Source organism: Malaclemys terrapin, chromosome 1 (genome assembly GCF_027887155.1).
Source record: "Malaclemys terrapin pileata isolate rMalTer1 chromosome 1, rMalTer1.hap1, whole genome shotgun sequence".
In the NCBI taxonomy this organism is placed as follows: domain Eukaryota; kingdom Metazoa; phylum Chordata; order Testudines; family Emydidae; genus Malaclemys; species Malaclemys terrapin.
This window is the reverse complement of record NC_071505.1, coordinates 102,272,775-102,291,287: the sequence shown is the minus strand read 5'-3', so window position 1 is coordinate 102,291,287 and position 18,513 is coordinate 102,272,775. Positions and strand designations below refer to the sequence as shown.

The 18,513-nt window shown below is 41.9% G+C and overlaps 1 protein-coding gene across 2 annotated transcripts in view; it reads right to left on the bottom strand.

Annotated features, from left to right (window-relative positions):
- Positions 1-18,513, bottom strand: part of KIAA1549 (KIAA1549 ortholog) — a 226,369-nt gene that overhangs the window by 105,680 nt on the left and 102,176 nt on the right. For both annotated transcript variants that reach the window (XM_054033541.1, XM_054033531.1), the window contains exons 2-3: positions 13,874-16,669; positions 12,156-12,244 (exon numbers count right to left, since the gene is read on the bottom strand). In XM_054033541.1, coding sequence (XP_053889516.1) covers positions 12,156-12,244; positions 13,874-16,669 — 2,885 coding nt within the window. The remainder of the gene's footprint in view (positions 1-12,155; positions 12,245-13,873; positions 16,670-18,513) is intronic.

The following is an 18,513-nucleotide window of genomic DNA, read 5'->3' as shown; positions in this document are numbered from 1 at the left end:
CTAGCATTAAACCGTCTATTCTGAAGCTCTCTAGCCATCACATAACAGATGAGCATCTAAATAGAGGATTTACTATAAAACCAAGCAAAGGTTTCAAAGCAGGCACTTTTGTATATCCGTACAACATTATCGAAAACAAAAACAAGGTGAAGGATTTAATTTGAGTATTTTACAGTGTTTCTTTCTCCAAGAGGAAGTCTCCCCTAACCCAATCAACCCACCTACTTCCCGGCTGCTTCTTCACACTCCTAGTTCCCTCCATCTACCACACATGATCACATTGTGACACACTTTCTACACAAAAAGCCAAGACCAGAGCCCTAAGACTTCAGGTACACTTCCACATCTTTACAGAGGGAGACACCGGCTCTCTCTAGACCTTGCCCAAATGAGGAGAGACCCTGAAGGATTTGAAGCTGAGGATTAACTTTGTGGAAGAGCACACAGCGCTATGCGTCTCTTATTGACATCTCTATGGAAGCACAAATTAATAGAAATTAATTTTCAGAGGACACAATAGACAGCTTTTTCTTCTTTTTGATAAACAAAATGAGCAAGATGTATTAAAAAAAGATAAAAAAAAAAAACCAGCAAGAAACCACCTCAAGTATCAAGGGAAAAAATACGGTCTCAAGACATACAGATCTCCCTATATTCCTTGTAATTAGATGCCAAAAGTGTGCTGCCGTCAGGTTTTATTGTAAATGGATCCAGACCTGTAGCAGTCAAATTAGTTCAATATAAACAGATACTTCAACCCATTTTGCCTGAAGTTTACCCTTTTATCTCAAGAAGAAATGTTTTCAGCAGCTTCAGTTCGTGAAATGGGGAAGGAATGCCAGAGAAATGTTGTCTATTACCTACAAAAGAAGGCAGGCAAGAAAAAAAGAGGAAACAGAATTTTCAATCCTGCAACTGCAATTATTTGGCATTTTCTAAAGTAAAACATGCAGAAGGAGAACAGCCCAGCATAGCTCGCCCTGATACTGATGTACTCTAGTCTGACACTTCAATGGTCAGAGAAGAAAAAAATTGTTATCCTCTAAACTCCCTCAAATTTTTCATAAAGTATTTAGTCTGAACAGTCAATACACACCAAATGAGTCCATTTTTGTGCTTCATCATAGCAGGAGGTGGAAATAAATCCAAAAGAAAAATAATTTGAAAGATTTTGAGAAGTGTGAGTTGGAGGAAGGTAGTGAGAGGAGATCCATTACAGGCCCAAGACAAAAGTCTAAGTAGTATGCTTCACCACCACCACCCATCGTACCAAGTGTCCGATAATAAAAAGTATCCCTAGAAAGCATTTGATTTCCCAAAGGTCTCTTACTAAGGCCAGTAGGTGTTAAAAGTGAAATGCAAAGCTGTACAGCTTAACGTCCTAAAGGCGACATTTTCAAACCATATTTAGGCACCTAAACAAAAACAGCCTAAATTTCAGAAATGACAAGCACAGATCTCACTGAAATTAATGGGAGGAACAAGAGCACCTCCGAAAAACAGGGCCACTTTTATTTAGATGCCTAACTTTAGACAGCCAGGTTTGAAAATTTTGGCCTAAATCACTAACAGGATAAGGAGAAGTCTTAAAACATAAATAAATACTATAATGACCTGACTAATGTGTATTTGTATACCGCCTTCCATAGGATGGAATCAGAACTGATCAACTAGTCTCATAAGCCCTATGCAGCACAGAGTTGACAGATTCTCTTGAATTCAGATTGCAAAAGTTGAAAGAAAGCATTTTCAATTCCTGTTTAAGATTAACATTTGTTCATATTTCAGCTGAGCAGCTGTTACATCAAATTGCGGCCAAACATTTTATTTTTGTAAAGGATACCTTACTACTATGCTAAATTTAACAAAACTGCCGCCTATTTTACTGTGCATCACCCTGTAAAAATGAAACACCTGTAGCTATAATAGGAGATGTAAAAAAAGAAATATTAAAAACAAAATGCACTCATTTACCTCAAGTTGTACTATACATAAACCAGTTCATGATACTGTTGCCAAAAAAAAGAAGTCAGATTTGTTTGCTTGGTTAAGTTAAGCACCAAGGAAGAATCTGTTTAGAAAGCTGCATGACTGCAGTCATTAATACATGTTACTATATTGGACAGCTGTTAATTTTAAAGCCTAACAACCTTGGCATTATTCCATTACTGACATGAAATTTTATTCTGGTAGGCTAGGGAAGCAAGAATGCTTCAGCTTTATGCAGTTAAAAACAGCCACCCCCAATGCGTCGCTAAGAGAAAACACATATGATAGTACTCTTCTAGTGCAACATAAGCATGACTTATTCTACAGAGATGTTCTCTGCCTTTGACTAGAAAGAATTTGCAAATGATGAACCAAGGCTCAGAAGACTAGCTCCATTATTTATAAGAAGAGCTGACTCCCAGCAGCCTTAGGGCCAATATATCCTATCAGGAGCTCTGCATGGCAATAGTGGACATGAAAGGAATGAATTTGAAAGAGAAAAATCATAAAGGGACAGGATATCAAATGTTTACTCCGGTCATCTTACAAATATTTCGCAATATGTTTGGTTTTATTGCAGTTGACATCACCATGTCAGCAGAAGTTTCTCACATTACCGAAACATACAGGACCAGTTCTCAGCTAGTGTAAATCAGTGTACGTCCACTGAAGTGAACCTTTGACTTCAATTCAGCCATACAGACTTACACCAGATAAGGATATGGCCCATAGTTTGGAATCACTGGATTCGTCTAAATGGAGAAAAGAAAGGACATTTCATTTCAAAATTGTTTATTCTGCAGATCTACTGCAGAAACGCCGATCCTAAGCTACACAGATTATTAATATACATAAAATGAAAGTATATAAACAAATAATAGTAGTTGCCAGTCATAACTATTCACAATTAGCAAAAATAAATAATCCGACTAAAGAGCTTACCAGAAGCCTAGATAGCCACCCTTAACAAGCCATACCATATCCCTTTAATCCACATCACTATCCTTCTTGAAAAAGCCCAGGAAGGTAGAGGAGCCTTGTAAAACCAATTGCTTAGGCTAACAGAGGGATTTGAATCCAGGACCTTGACAGTTAAAATTATGAACTTCTACCATTTAAACCATAGGACTAAATAATGTAGCAGAAACTCATAAACCTCTTATGTGGACCAGCTACCAGATGGCAACAACGATCCACATTCTTAAGATAGGTCTTCACTTCAGAGTTAACTCAAGTTACAACATTTGAGTTTCTCCACTTGAGCTAGCCTACCTTGGGGGACAGTAACCACACTGCAAAGGTAACTCTAGCTATACTAGAATTATTGCATGCACGCAGGTGTAAGGTTACCAGATAGCAACTGTGGCAAAAAACAGGATAGGGGGTGGGGGTTAATAGGAGCCTATATAAGTCCCCAAAAATGGGACTTTCCCTTTAAAAATGGGACATCAGGTCACCCTACGCAGGTGCTGTAATGAGCCAAGTGAGGTGTTAGGTCTTCTGGGGAGCAGCTCATGCACACTGTTGTGATGGGTTGGATCACAGAAACCCCCTGGGAGTTGCCACCTGATGTGCCAAGACTACTTCTATCCCTGTTTTCCCTGCCAGCTCAGGACTCCAGCACCATCTTGCTGAGCCAGACACTTCCATCTGCTCCAACAAAGACCCAGAATCTGAATTACTTGCCCCAAAGCTGCAGGTCTACCTGAAAGCAGCTCACAGAAGTGTGCTTGTCTTTAGCACTCAGATGCCCAACTGCCAATGAGGTCTAAACCCAAATAAATCCGTTTTACCCTGTATAAAGCTTATGCAGGGTAAACTCATAAATTGTTCGCCCTCTATAACACTGATAGAGAGATATGCACAGTTGTTTGTTCCCCCAGGTATTAATACATACTCTGAGTTAGTTAATAAGTAAAAAGTGATTTTATTAAATACAGAAAGTAGGATTTAAGTGGTTCCAAGTAGTAACAGACAGAACAAAGTAAGTCACCAAGCAAAATAAAAATAAAATGCGCAAATCTGTCTAATCAAACTGAATACAGATAATCTCACCATCAGAGATGTTTTAGTAAGTTTTTTTCCTCAGACTGGACACCTTCCAGGCATGGGCACAATTCTTTCCCCTGGTACAGCTCTTGTTCTAGCTCAGGTGGTAGCTAAGATTCTTCATGATGGCTCTTCTCTCTCTCTCTTGTTCTGTTCCACCCCTTTATATATCTTTTGCATAAGGCAGGAACCCTTTGTCCCTCTGGGTTCCTACTGCCCCTCACTGGAAAAGCACCAGGTTAAAGATGGATTCCAGTTCAGGTGACATGATCACATGTCACTGCAAGACTTCATTTCCCACTTGCCAGCACACACATATACAGGAAGACTTACAGGTAAAACACAGCCATTTGCAGACAAGGGTCCTAGTTAATGGGAGTCATCAAGATTCCAAACCATCATTAATGGCCCACACTTCGCATAATTACAATAGGCCCTCAGAGTTATATTTTATATTTTTAGTTTCAGGTACAAGAGTGATACATTTATACAAATAGGATGATCACACTCAGTAGATTATAAGCTTTGTAATGATACCTTACAAGAGACCTTTTGCATGAAGCATATTTCTGTTACATTATATTCACTTATTATTAAATTTTTATAAAACCATATAGACTGCACAATGTCACAACTGTCATACCTGAGAACTCTCTCTATGCTGACCAGCTGTTCCAAAGCACCAAGTGGTGAGACTGCAATGTAATGCAGACCTAGGATGACCAGCAGCGGACACAGAACTTTCACCACCTTCCTGGAGCTGTGTGAAGAGCTTTTCCCAGCACTTTAAAGGCAAGATAAGCAGATGAGACAGGCCATACTAGTATGGAAGTGTGTTGTTATTGCTCTCTGGAAGCTGGCGACCCCAGACTGATGCAGGTCAGTGGCTAATCAGTTTGGCATCAGGAAGTCAACCATCAGTGCTGTGGTGATGGAGGTTTGCAAAGCAATTATAGCTTTAGTGAATTATAGTTTGGTGAAGACTGGAAATGTTCATGAAATAATAGCTGTCTTCAGACAAATTGGCTACCTGGACTGTGCTGGCATCATTGGTGGTACAAATGTGCCCATTATCTGCATGCTCCACAAAGACCGCATGACTACATAAACCAGAAAGCATACTATTCCATTGTTCAGCCATCCTTGGCTGACCGCAGAGGGAGGTTCACATGCAACTTCATGGGACGCACGGCCAGGGAGCATGATGCCAGTGCATTCCGGAGATTCTGCCTTTTTGAAATTTGACAAGCGGGGACTTTATTCCCACCCAGTGGGATATCAATATGATGTCTGTGTCCTCTGTTATTTTGGGAAACCAGCTTATCCTCTAGTGCCCTGGCTCATAAAGCCCTGCCCCAATGTGAGGACATCTGGCAGAAGGTTCAATTATACCATGTGCAGCTGCAGGATGGTGGTACATTTGGCTGACTGAAGGTCAGATAATGTTGCCTACAAAACCATTTAGACTGCAGCTTCTATAATGCCATTCATGTCATTGGGGTACGTTGTGTTCTGTACAACATATGTGAGGTTAAGAGGGAATACTTTGGGCACGACTGGGGCAATGATTGCGCTGCTTAACAAGTCTGATACAGGTAACCAGAATGTGCGTCAGTTAAGGTTGGTCCTGGAAGAGATAGGGAAGTAACAGACTCCTTGGTTTGGAAGGTGAAAATAAGATAGGTAAGCATTTACTGTAATGGACTGCACCTATATGAGAATCATGTGCTTGTATATGTATTGTCAAGCTGTGAGAGTATTAAAATCATAGAAGTGTAGGACTGGAAGGGACCTCAGTAGGCCAGTTTGTCCAGTCCCCTGCACTCAAGGCAGTTCAATACAGTTCCTCTCTGTCATGTTCTCAAAGTACTTACACACCAAGGGACTGTACAGCAAAAGATTTTATTGAAAGAGTAACACTGCCAGTGCAGCTGTCAGAAGGCAGTCAAGTGCACAGGGGGTGCAATACCACATCCCGTGTAACAAAAATGCACATCGTCAGAGTACTTGATGTTACTCTGCTGTGCCTGCACCAAGTGGAGTGCACAGGGTACAGCTGACCATGTGCCCTCTCTCCCATCTATGGACTGGGTTACCCCTTATGCAGAGGTCACTGGCTGCAGGATGTGTTAGTGTGGAGGGGAGGCAACAGCAGGAGGCTGACCTAGACAGGGTCCAGACCCAAGTTGTACTGGAACCTGCTGGCCATCAGTCCCAGCATGTGCTCAGACAGATCCCTCTACTCCTCATGGTCCTTCTCCCTCATGGTACAATCATGGGTGATGTTGTTTGCAGCCATCTTCTTCCTCTCCAGCATCCCCTCAGCTGCAGCCTGGTTCTGCCAGTCCTGTTCTATCATCTCCCTAGGAGTTCAAAGAGGCAGTCTCATCTACGGACAAAGTCCCTGTGCAGCAGGTTGTCCTTTATCCTTTTCCTTTTGCTTCAGAGGTTCTGGACCCTGGAGTTCACTGTCAATGGTCTCCTATGTAGATGTCTCACCTGCACTGGGGCAGATGGTCCTGAAAAACAATGCATTATTCTTCTGCCCAGAGGGGGAAAAAAGAAAAGTTTCTCCCCTTTAACTTCACAGCAAGGGAAAAGTCACAACTTATACCTCCTTGGCATTCATTGTCCTCCATCTTTGCATTTCTCTACTCTGAAGCATCTCAGTTCCAGCCTTCCCTCCCCTGCCCCCGACAATGGCAAATGCTTTATACAGTGTGACAGACCCAGACCAGTGGGGTACAGGAGTCTGGTAGAGGGCAAATATACTGGTCACTGGATGAGTAGTTTTCTGTTCCCTGAGTGACCAGAGTGGGGGTTGCACTAGAGTAATCAGGAACCTGCTAGAATCAGTTAAGGCAGGCAGGCTAATTAGGACACCTGGCGCCAATTAAGAAGCAGCTGCTAGAATCAATTAAGGCAGGCTAATCAGGGCACCTGGGTTTTAAAAGGAGCTCGCTTCAGTTTGTGGTGTGAGTGTGAGGAGCTGGGAGCAAGAGGCACAAGGAGCAGAGAGTGAGAGGGTATGCTGCTGGAGGACTGAGGAACACGAGCGTTATCAGACACCAGGAGGAAGGTCCTGTGGTGAGAATAAGGAAGGTGCTTGGAGGAGGCCATGGGGAAGTAGCCCAGGGAGTTGTAGCTGTCATGCAGCTGTTACAGGAGGCACTATAGACAGCTGCAGTCCACAGGGCCCTGGGCTGGAACCCGGAGTAGAGGACGGGCCCGGGTTCCCCCCAAACCTCACAATTGACCTGTACTGTGGGTTCTCTCAGAGGGGAAGGTCTCTGGGCTGTTCCCCAACCCACATGGTGAATCTCTGCGGCAAGAAAATCCACCAATAAGCACAGGACCCGCCAAGATAGAGGAGGAACTTTGTCACAACAGTCACACACTTTTTTTTTATTATTTCATTTTTAAAAGGGGGGTTGGGGACTTGAGTGTGCGAGGGACAGGCCTGAGATGACAGAACATTAACTCCATGACAGTACTGTTATTTCAAGTTGTGCAGGCAATGGAAGAGGTGACCTCCCTGAAATCACTGAACAGGTGTTCCAAGATTCTGGAAGATAACCACCCATCTATGCCAGGAAGCTGTTTCATCATCTGGCGAGTGATGGGCAGACTGATGACTGAGGACTAGTGAACTAATCTGGGATAGTATAAACAGGATGCTAAACTAGAGGCAGTAACACAGAACCACCACAGATGTGCCTTTGCAACCTACCCCCTTCCACTCTGGCAGCCAGACCACAGACCTGTACTTCCAAGAGACTTTGCAAGTGCTCTGGATTTAATACTGCCAAAGACCATGCAATGGACTTATTTCCTAGGCTAGTGTGTTGTGTTTTTTTTAAAGCTTTGGCTGCCTCCAAAAACATAATGCTAGGGTAGTGTGAGAAAAAACATATTGCTGTACACACATTCTGTAGCCATACTTGTCTCACCCCCATTGCTGTGTTTGCGACCATTGCTCGGCTTGTATTAATAGCCACGGCTTTGCATATCTGCAGGGGTGTGCACCACAAAAAAAATCACTGCTTGCATGTTTAAAATTTTGTTCCCCCACGCAGAATTCATCTTGGACTGTACATGCCCAATGGGATGATATTTCTCCCCTTTCCCCTCAAGTGAACCTAAAACCAGTATAATATAAAAGCCTGCCCTCCAGCACTCAATGCCCCCTCTACAGTAATAGAGATTGGTCCTAAACAGGCAACAACAGTCCCCTTATGTTGTCATATCCCCCCTAGCCATAACAAGGGCAAATCATTCCCTCCCTTACCCAACTGAGGTGACACTGATTCCTCCACTGCATTCTCCCCAGTCTGTTTCTCCATCTCCTCCACAAACAGGTCCTAGGAGTACTGAACGAGGTCAGACTGGCTGTGTGTGGACGTGGCAAACATCTGCTCTGCCTCAGCTGAGATTGCTGTGGCTGGTGCTGACCCTGGCTCCAGTTCCTCCCCTGAGTCCATGCACATTCCAGGGGGCCCTTGAGGTGTCCGGGGTGTACTCAGGCTCCATGGTTGGGACACTGCTGAGCACCCAGTGCAGCTCCTCGGAGAATGGGGACATTCTAGGGGAGTCATCAGGCTAGGGCTTGTGGTTCTTTGCCTGGCAGTACAGGTTCTTCATGGATTTTATCTTCTCTAGTCCAGTGAAGCCCATCCTCAATGAGCTTACTGGAGGTAGCATTATAAGACTCTTGATTTTTGGTCCTGAAGCCATTCTGACTGGCCTCACGCCACAGGGTCCACAAGAACATGGGTGTCAGACTCAGGCCAGCTAGATGCATGCTTAGCATGCTCTACCAGATGCCATCTGGTCTGAAGAAGTGCAACAGGTGCAGAAAGCTGCGTGCTAAGGCACTGTCTGAAAACCAAAGCAGGCTATTTATACTGACTGGAGGTAACTTTCAGTCCTGAACCAGGGAGCAGGACGGTAAACACAACAAAGGTCCCAAGGAGAATTCTGGGACAGCATTAGAGACATGTCAGCACTCAAGCAGACTCTATCTGCATCCAGGCAGCATGCAGTAGCTTGAGCATCAGCAGCACTCATTCTTCAACCAATACCCCAACAGGCCAGCTAGCTTGAGTTTAAAACATCATTGTGCTCGAGCTAGAAATTTGTGAGAGTAGACAGAACACTTAAGTTATAACTCAAGATAACTTTGCAGCAAAGACAAACCTTTCATATGGGTTGCACTTGCAACAAACTTGACAGTCAACACATTTGAGATTTGTCCAATCAAGGGAGGCTTTGCTAGACTATATAAATCTGTACAGTTGTAGGGCCAGTTTCTCTTTAAACAATGTTTATAAGGAAAGCATGAAGGCTTGGGGAGTTAATATTATCCCAGATTCAAATCATAACTGAGTAACTAACTCCTTTTGTGACCTTGGGGCAAGCTGCTGGATCTTCTTGTGCCTCAAGCTACGTCTTCATTGCAGTTAAACTGATATCTACACTCAGATTAACACAGAGTTGGGTTAACTTGAGCTTTAGCTTACCCCCTCCCCAACAGGCCAGGCACCTCAAGTTACAAGCACTACTACGCTCAAGTTAAGGGTTTATGTATGTGGACGGGAATCAAGTTAGGGGCAACATAAGAGTTATAACTCAAGTTAACCTAGGGGGAGGGATAGCTCAGTGGTTTGAGCATTAGCCTGCTAAACCCAGGCTTGTGAGTTCAATCCTTAAGGAGGCCACTTAGGGATCTGGGGCAAAATCAGTACTTGGTCCTGCTAGCGAAGGCAGGAGGCTGGACTCGATGACCTTTCAAGGTCCCTTCCAGTTCTAGGAGATAGGATATCTCCATTAATTTATTTTATTTTATAACTATGCAGTTAAGACAAGCCTTCAGCCACCCAGGAAAGCTGGGAAAATTAAAAAAGAAATCTTGCACAGAATGAGATGTTGCATCTGTGCTGAACTATTATGGTCAAATTAACAGAAAGCTAGAGAAAAGCTCTTTGTTTATAAAACTTGGTTTGTTGAATGAACAACACTGAGAATAAACAGCAGATGTTTTGAATAGTCTTCAAAATATTCAGTAGAGTCAACAATAACAGTTAAGAATGAAAAAAAGCTAAGCCAGTAATTCTTAAGGTAAACAGAAATACACCCAAAATGCTAAACTGAGCGGGCCCCAAAGAGTTACTCTTAGCATTACTATGTTAGTTACTGTTAGTCTCAAAATGTAACATCCCACAACAAAGATACAATTAAACCCTTGTAAACAATTAAATTGTAAATTAAACTTTGCTCAGGCTTCAGGGGCCAGATTCTTCCACCATTACATAACAATGGTAATTATTTCAAATTTTAGAGTATCTGATTGTGCAGAGAGTAAAGTCAGCATTGCGTTTGCCACCCAAAAAACTACTTCTAGGGTCTGTCAAAGAATTTTTTTAAAAGGGGTACTTTTTGCTGAATGCAGCCTTTAATATAAGTCCCAATTTACACTGATTTTTTTAGCCTTGGGAACTATGTTGAAATGTTATATAAAGAAGACAAAAAGTAATTCTTCTGCTCTACTCCGCGCTGATTAGGCCTCAACTGGAGTATTGTGTCCAGTTCTGGGCACCACATTTCAGGAAAAATGTGGGAAATTGGAGAAAGTCCAGACAAGAGCAACAAAAATGATTAAAAGGTCTAGAAAACATTAACTATGAGGGAAGATTGAAAAAACTGGGTTTGTTTAGCCTGGAGAAGAGACGACCGAAGGGGACACGATAACAATTTTCAAGTACATAAAAGGTTATTACAAGGAGGAGGGAGAAGAATTGTTTTTTTTAATCTTTGAGGATAGGACAAGAAGCAATGGGCTTAAATTGCAGCAAGGGCGGTTTAGAAGGACTTTAGGAAAAACTTCCTAACTGTGAAGGTAGTTAAGCACTGAAATAAATTGCCAAGGGAGGTTGTGGAATCTCCATCATTGTCTAACCTGCTCTTAAAAATCTCCAAACCCCTGTCAGGGATTGTCTAAATCAGTGGTTCCCAAACTCGTTCCGCTGCTTGTGCAGGGAAAGCCCCTGGCAGGCCGGGCCAGTTTGTGTACCTGCCGCATCCGCAGGTTTGGCTGATCGCGGCTCCCACTGGCCGCGGTTTGCCGCTCCAGGCCAATGGGAGCTGCTGGAAGCGGTGTGGGCCGAGGGACGTACTGGCCGCCGCTTCCAGCAGCTCCCATTGGCCTGGAGCCGCGAACCGCGGCCAGTGGGAGCCACGACTGGCCGAACCTACCAGGGGCTTTCCCTGCACAAGCGGCAGAACAAGTTTGGGAACCACTGGTCTAAATAATACTTAGTCCTGCCATGGGTGCAGGGGACTACTGAACTAGATGACCTCTCAAGGTCCTATGATTCCCAAACTTGATTTGTGCCCCAACTTGGAGGGTGGTCTAAGCCTTTAAAACAAACAAAAACACGAACTTCATCATCATAGAGGAGAGAGGGAAAAACACTACTGAATATCCCAGACTTACCTATCTGTAGACTTAAAAATGATATTTAACAATTGAAAATTATTTCTTATGTTCTTCGACCTATCAAGTCTTGAGTTCAGGATTCCACATTTCCCCTGCAAGCACTGATATCACTAAAACATAAACGCGCACAAGCTATGGAGAAGGCTCCCTGTCTTGTTTTAAGTGCTTGGGATGTCATCAGCTGGCACTGGAGAAAGACAGGGCCCTGAACTGATATTTCAGATGGTATAAGCTTTTCAGTTCACCTTTCAATATTAATCTATGCAGGGGTTAAAGTGGATTGAAACAGGTGGGGCAGCGCTCAACACAGCAGCCAATAAAGAGCGTGAGCTGAGGGGGAGCACTGCTTATCCAAGCCAGAGAGAAAGGCGCACTTCCCTAAATCGGTCACATTATAAAAATATAAGTAACAATTCATGTTACACTTGCACTAAAAATGCAAGAAAAGATGTTTTATGTATACAGTATTCCTGTTTAACCTCAAACAAAATTCCTCTGTGCTTTAGAATCACCAGGGTTTTGTGTTTTTAATCGTAATTTTATACAGGAAAATTAAAAACAAAACCACACCACACTATAGTATTATACTAAGCAAAGAACATACACATTTGGTACCACTTACCTCCAGTTCTACTGATCGCCTGAACTGAACTCTCAGCACTTCTTTGATGGAATCACTGACATTTTCTAGCACAGCTTTGCGGGCCAGCACTGGAAATTAACGAGAGTCAGTAAGTTCATTTTAGCTTCATCTATGGTGCTTTGGTTCAATGTTGCATTTTCAGTTTTTTGATGCAAGACAAAGCAGGTAATGAGGTCAAGTGTGTTGAAGGCGTAAGACATAGGGATAAGATGCAGACAGAAGTGCAATTATACCCTGAAAAAGTGACTCTATAAATAGCTTCATGGATTCTGTGGTTATTTTCTCTCAACTTTTTCCATATCAAATTTGTTCATCTGCTAGTAAAAACAATTACCTTTGTAACAGATGGACTAGAAATTCAAACTGGATCTGAAAGTCAAACTGTGTTCTTTTTTATTTGAGCACTTGTAATAAAGATTCTGCTGTTGTAATACAGTTAACAATTCTGTAGATGATGCATAAGCCAGAATAGAATGCAAATTGCTGTCCAATAACTGTGTTGGATATACACTACTAATAGGCTTTTTAAAAAAACCACCAATGTTATTTTTGTTTAAAAAAAAAAAAAAAGCAAGCAAACACTGCACTGATTACACATGGAGGCAGACTGTTGAATGAGAAGGTACTTTATAAACACTCACAGGTGCCTTGCTAACCATAACCACACTTTAAATTATGACAGCGATTATTGAAAACAACTGTAAAATGGCATCTTGGTATTTTGTATTTATTCTCCATCAAATATTTGTATAGTAAAACTGCTCTGTTTACAAGTCCGTCGTCCCCCCCCCCCCAAAAAAAAAAAAAAAAAAAACACGATCTTTCTTACCACTAGCACAGCCAACTCACCCTCATATCTGGAAAAAATTAAACTCTGTTTTCTATTTTATACATCAAACGCACACATTCTGACCATAAAACTTAAATGGAAATTTTTTGTTGGTTGACATCAAATATGGCTCCTTCACAACTGTAGTTAGCTTGGCAGTAACAAGGCAACTTTCTTTTTAAGCAAACAAAGTCACTTTTCTGATCATAACCACACCAAGTCCAACTAAAATAATCCAAATACAGGTACATAGCTCATTTTCACATGACAAAATAAAATGTTAAAGATATTTAGAAAAACTGACTTTAGTTTCACATGTTCTAAAGTTTATTTTAAAATTATGGCATTTATAAACAATCCCAATATCTTCAAAGGGAAACTTATTCCACCATGCTATTAAAAGATTCTGTATAAGAGTCCTGTAAGAATACTATAAATTTAACACCAAAATTATAAAGGAGCTGCAATTAAGCCTACATGTATGCATGATCAATTTTAAAGCACCATTTGCACTACACTTGTGCACAAGGGACAGGTTTTGTGCAGCTAAATTTTATAATTTGTATGAGCAAGGGATACAAACCAGGCTGTATGCATGGAAATATAGGCTGAGTTTTGAAAATCTGGCCCTTCATAAGAAGTACATGTAAACAAGACAGTAGGTTTACATTTAGTAATCTACATTCCATGCTGTGTTCCTTTCAAATGTTCATTGAGCGCCCATACATGTGTAATTTAAATGATAAGATTAGCATTAGAAGGTGATGTTCATTAGTGAATTGTGTGTGTGTGGGGGGGGGGGGGAGAATGGGGGATAGTTTTGAAATAATTTTAAAGAAAAAAATTGAAAAAGTTAGCAATATCTTACCAGCCATGATTAAGTAAGTATCGGGAACAGTGATGTCACAAACATATGGTTGTCGGGTTGTGGTCATGGCAGAGGTGATAATTATAGCTTCAGATGGTGTCGTGGTCACTACAGCAGTAGAAGGGGATGAGGAAGTCCTTGAGTTGCTCTCAGTAGTTGTATGATGGCCAACTATGCTACTAATGGTGGTAGTAGTGGCAGTAGTAGCACTTGTTCTATTGGTAACTTCAGTTACACTAGTTTTTGTTTGTGTGACAAATTCAGTGGAAGTATTTATGGATGGAGGCAGCTGTGTAGGTACAAATGATGTAACCACAGAAATTGACTCTGTAGGTGAAGCGGTAATGCTGTTCACATCCGTATGCAACAACGGTGTATATGGATTTGTTGTAAAATGTGCTGTACTAGCAGTTGCCTTGGAAAGAGATGTTAAAAGCAATGTGTGGTTAGCAGTAGCACCAGTATCCTCATCTGAAGCTGTAACAGTTGAGAGAAGGGACGAAGATACACTTAAGACAGGAATTGTCTGAAAGATGGTAAACCATGAGGTCAAGTGTGTTTCATCAACCAAGATATTGCTGGTGAGAAAAGATTCTGAGTCAGAAATGGACAGCACCAGTGTAGGAACTGCTGATTCAAGGGAGAAGAGTGAAGACTCTAACTGAGAGGTAGCTTCTGTGAAAATTGAGGTAAACGAAACTTCAGAATCCATTAGCAAGACTGATGTTCCTTCTAGTAACATGGAAGAGTAAGAGTAAAAACTTGATGATATTACTTCAGGATTGTGTGTGTTTGGAACAGAAAATGTATTTGAATAAAGGTATGAAGTCTGCCAGGGAGAGAGATGAGAAACCTCTATGCTTGTGCTGTCAATGGGAGGAAACTCAGTTGATTCCCAACTAGAGGAATCATCAAAAACTACCGATGTCCCCAGCAGTGTAGGGAAGACCTGAGGTAATAGTGTTGATAAATCACTTGGCATTCTTGAATAAAAGGTGGATACAGCAGATGATAAAGATGACCAGCTGCTAGGTTCAGAGAGAAACGGTGTTGATAAAAGGTTGGATGAAAAATCTGAAATATTTACAGATGATTTGTCCATTGAAACACTTGCAGGTGTTTTGTCAAGCCAAAGTACAGATTCTGAGGGCATAAATTCAGGTGATTCCAGCAGGCCTGTATGTTTGATTGTAACTGACGGTATATTCTCACTTGTGGTAAACACGGATTCAAGGAGAACGCTGGTGATATCAGAAGGTTTTGCTCTAATACCAGATGTTAAAGTAACAGTTTCAGTAATAGGGAAGGGGAATTGAACAGAAGTGATATCCAATGATATTCCTTCAGAGGGCTGTCTGTAGGAAGGAAATATTGTTGTACTCATTATGTTAAGACCAACGTCCACACTGTTTGAAAAAAACAAGTTTGACTCAGAGACTTCTATAAGTCTTGAAGAAAATGAAACAACGGGTCTTGATGGAAAAGTAGTATCAAAGATTTCAGGAGTTGACTCCTCCAGCTCATACAAGTCAGTAACCACAGTTGTAAGTGGTGTAATGCCTTTTTCCTCAGAGGCTGTGAAGGACAATGTTTCAATATAATCACCTGAACCAACATCATGTTCTGTGAGTCCTGCTGAAAAGACTTGTTCCGGTGGAACTGAGGCAAAGTCACAGTACGAACATGAAGCATATGGTCTAGTGAAAGGCACTGGGCTTATGAACTCATTGAAGAGCTCAACTTGACTTGGTATTTCTAAATTGCCAGGCAAATTTGGTGTTGTACTGGAGGATTTATGGGAAAACACATGTGTAAACAAGTCATCAGTAACAAAAGTATCAGAGTCAGTGGAACCAGCAGCTGAGTGAACTGGGAAAGACACATATGGAAGACTAATTGAAAACAAAGCAGGCTCCATGCTGGTTACCAAAAAAGGTGCTGCCCTAGAAATGCTTGCAACAGAATAGGCCCTTAGATCCAAAGTTTCTGTTGCATCCCTATTCACATCAGGGTAAGCTTCAGTGTATTGATCAGTACTTTTTGCCAAAGCATCTGGGTTAAGTTGGCTATCCTCATTCAGCTGTCTTGTAAGAACAGAGGACCCTTCTGAAGTAGTATCAAAAGGCAAAAACAGTGAGGAGTCTGAACTAGATGCATAGCTTCCATCTACATTTCCCACCAGTCCAACCACCACCTCTGATGTAGTGGAACTTAAATAAATATCTGTATTTGTGGGGTACAATAGCAAGTCTCTGCTTGTAGTCGGAATTATACCATCTGGAGCAAAAGGCTTCAATTGTGTGAAAGCACGACTGTGACCAGAGGCAGCACGTGATGTTGTCATTTGTTGTGCTGTTTTCATTTCGTCATATGGCAACAAAAGGACAGATAATGAAGGTTTTAGCAACACAGTTTCTAAGGTTTCTCTTGGTGGCTCTACTGAATTATCTGAATGATACTCCACTGTAATAGACTTTAGTGAAGGAGTCCACTGTTCATTCGGAAAGGAGCTAATCAATCCATCGTCACTTAAAAATGCTTCATTGCTAGTTACTGTGACATCTCCCACAGGCATAGTTCTTCCTTCTGAACTTCTGCTCATTCTTTCTTGGTCAAATAAAGTCATATCAAAGGGAGTGGTAAGTGATGATAAAACCACATGAAGAAAATCTTTTTCCTGGGGTTGTACTGTGCTTTGTGTTAAGGCCATGTGTGCTATGCTGCTCACTGTACTTCGATGTAGTTTAGATCCCACTGAGAGTAAGGAAAGATTTTGCTTCTCCAAGGATACACCATCTGAAAAATAAAAGACAAAATTTGATCAGTTATAATGTAAGCAAATACAATCAAACTAAGACTGTTTCAGGAAACCCTACAAATGGTGGTTAATAGGCAACATACTCAGAATTCTGAGATAATAATCGTAAAGTGACAACCAAGACTGAGACAAAACTTCTGAATGACAGTATAGACTGTCAACACAAATGTTAAGTTTTATTACAGTAATACATTCCATGGAGGCAGAGTAGCTTAATGTTAAGCTCTTCCCAATCCACACCTGACCAAGCATAGCAATGGACTAGCTCAGGGATCGGCAACCTTTGGCACGCGGCTCGCCAGGGTAAGCACCCTGGTGGGCCAGGACGGTTTGTTTACCTGCCGCGTCCGCAGGTTCGGCCGATCGCAGCTCCCACTGGCCGCGGTTCGCCGCTCCAGGCCAATGGGGGCTGTGGGAAGCCGCAGCCAGCACATCCTTCGGCCCGTGCCGCTGCCCCCATTGGCCTGGAGCGGCAAACCGTGGCCAGTGGGAGCCGCAATCGGCTGAACCTGCGGAAGCGGCCGGTAAACAAACCAGCCCAGCCCACCAGGGTGCTTACCCTGGCGAGCCGCATACCAAAGGTTGCCAATCCCTCGTCTAACTAAACCCACCAAACTGATAGGATTTTTAAAGAGACAGGGTGGGTGAGGTGATATCTGTTATTGGACAAACTTCTGTCGGTGAAAGAGACAAGCTTTTGAGCAACACTTAGCTCTTCTTCAGGTTTGTGTAGCTCAAAAGCTTGTCTCTCTCACTGACAGAAGTTGGTTCAATAAACGTTATTACTTCACCCACCTTGCCTCTCTAATATCCTGGGACCAACAGGGCTACAAAAACACTGCAAACAGGATCTTTAAAGGCAGTAGCTTTGTTTTCAACAGTCTCTTTCATATACTATAATATGCACCAGCTAACATTCTAAGTATATAAAAATGAGTAAAAAGGCATAATACAGAGTAAAATTCTGAGCATCTTTGAGGACTTATTTTGTTTTGCTTTTTTAAATTAGTACTACTGAATTTCCTTGAGTTCTTATTATGCTCACTAGTAAAGTGAACACACAGTGCACAGTGAAATAGTTATGTAGTACATGCAGGAGAATGACAACAATCAAGATATAATGCACCAAGTTTTCAAAAACAGACTCTAAAGTTATGCCTACTGCCATCCGGACATGTATACTTGGGTAGACATCCAAGCACAGTACTGAATTTGTAAACACATTGCTGTTTATGCATGGAAATATGAGGCTCAACAGCCCAATACAGGGGTGTGTTGTTATGTTTGTTGACTAGCAAATTGACACATGCAAAAATTGCACTTTTCACTCACATGGGGTTCTTTGGTCATAGGATCATCTACTCCCCGGATATAACTTTTTTTTTTTTTCCAGTCAGCTCTCCCCACCCATCCACCCATGAACAGTAGGTGGCAATCACACTCCCTCTGCCTGCTACAGGCACCACCCACAGAAAATTATTATAGCTGTCCTATGCAGAGCACTTAATTTGGTCATTGAGGCCAACTGTGTATGGCAGAGAGCAGCCAAGTTTTCTCATCTCTTCACACTGAGGCTGCTGGAGCAATCTTGTAAAATGGAATCTCTCAAAAGGATCTACTTTTATTCACAAAAAAAATGTACAGAATTCCTAAATTAGCCACGGGTTCTTTAAAAACATTTTTCTGCATGTGGAGCCTGGACTACAGCAATGAATAGTCCATGAGACCTTTATGTGATGAGGCAATTTCCTATATCGGTAAGTGTTGAGAGATATATATAGCCCAATACTGCTTTTATTCATTATTGTACATGTCTCGTCTC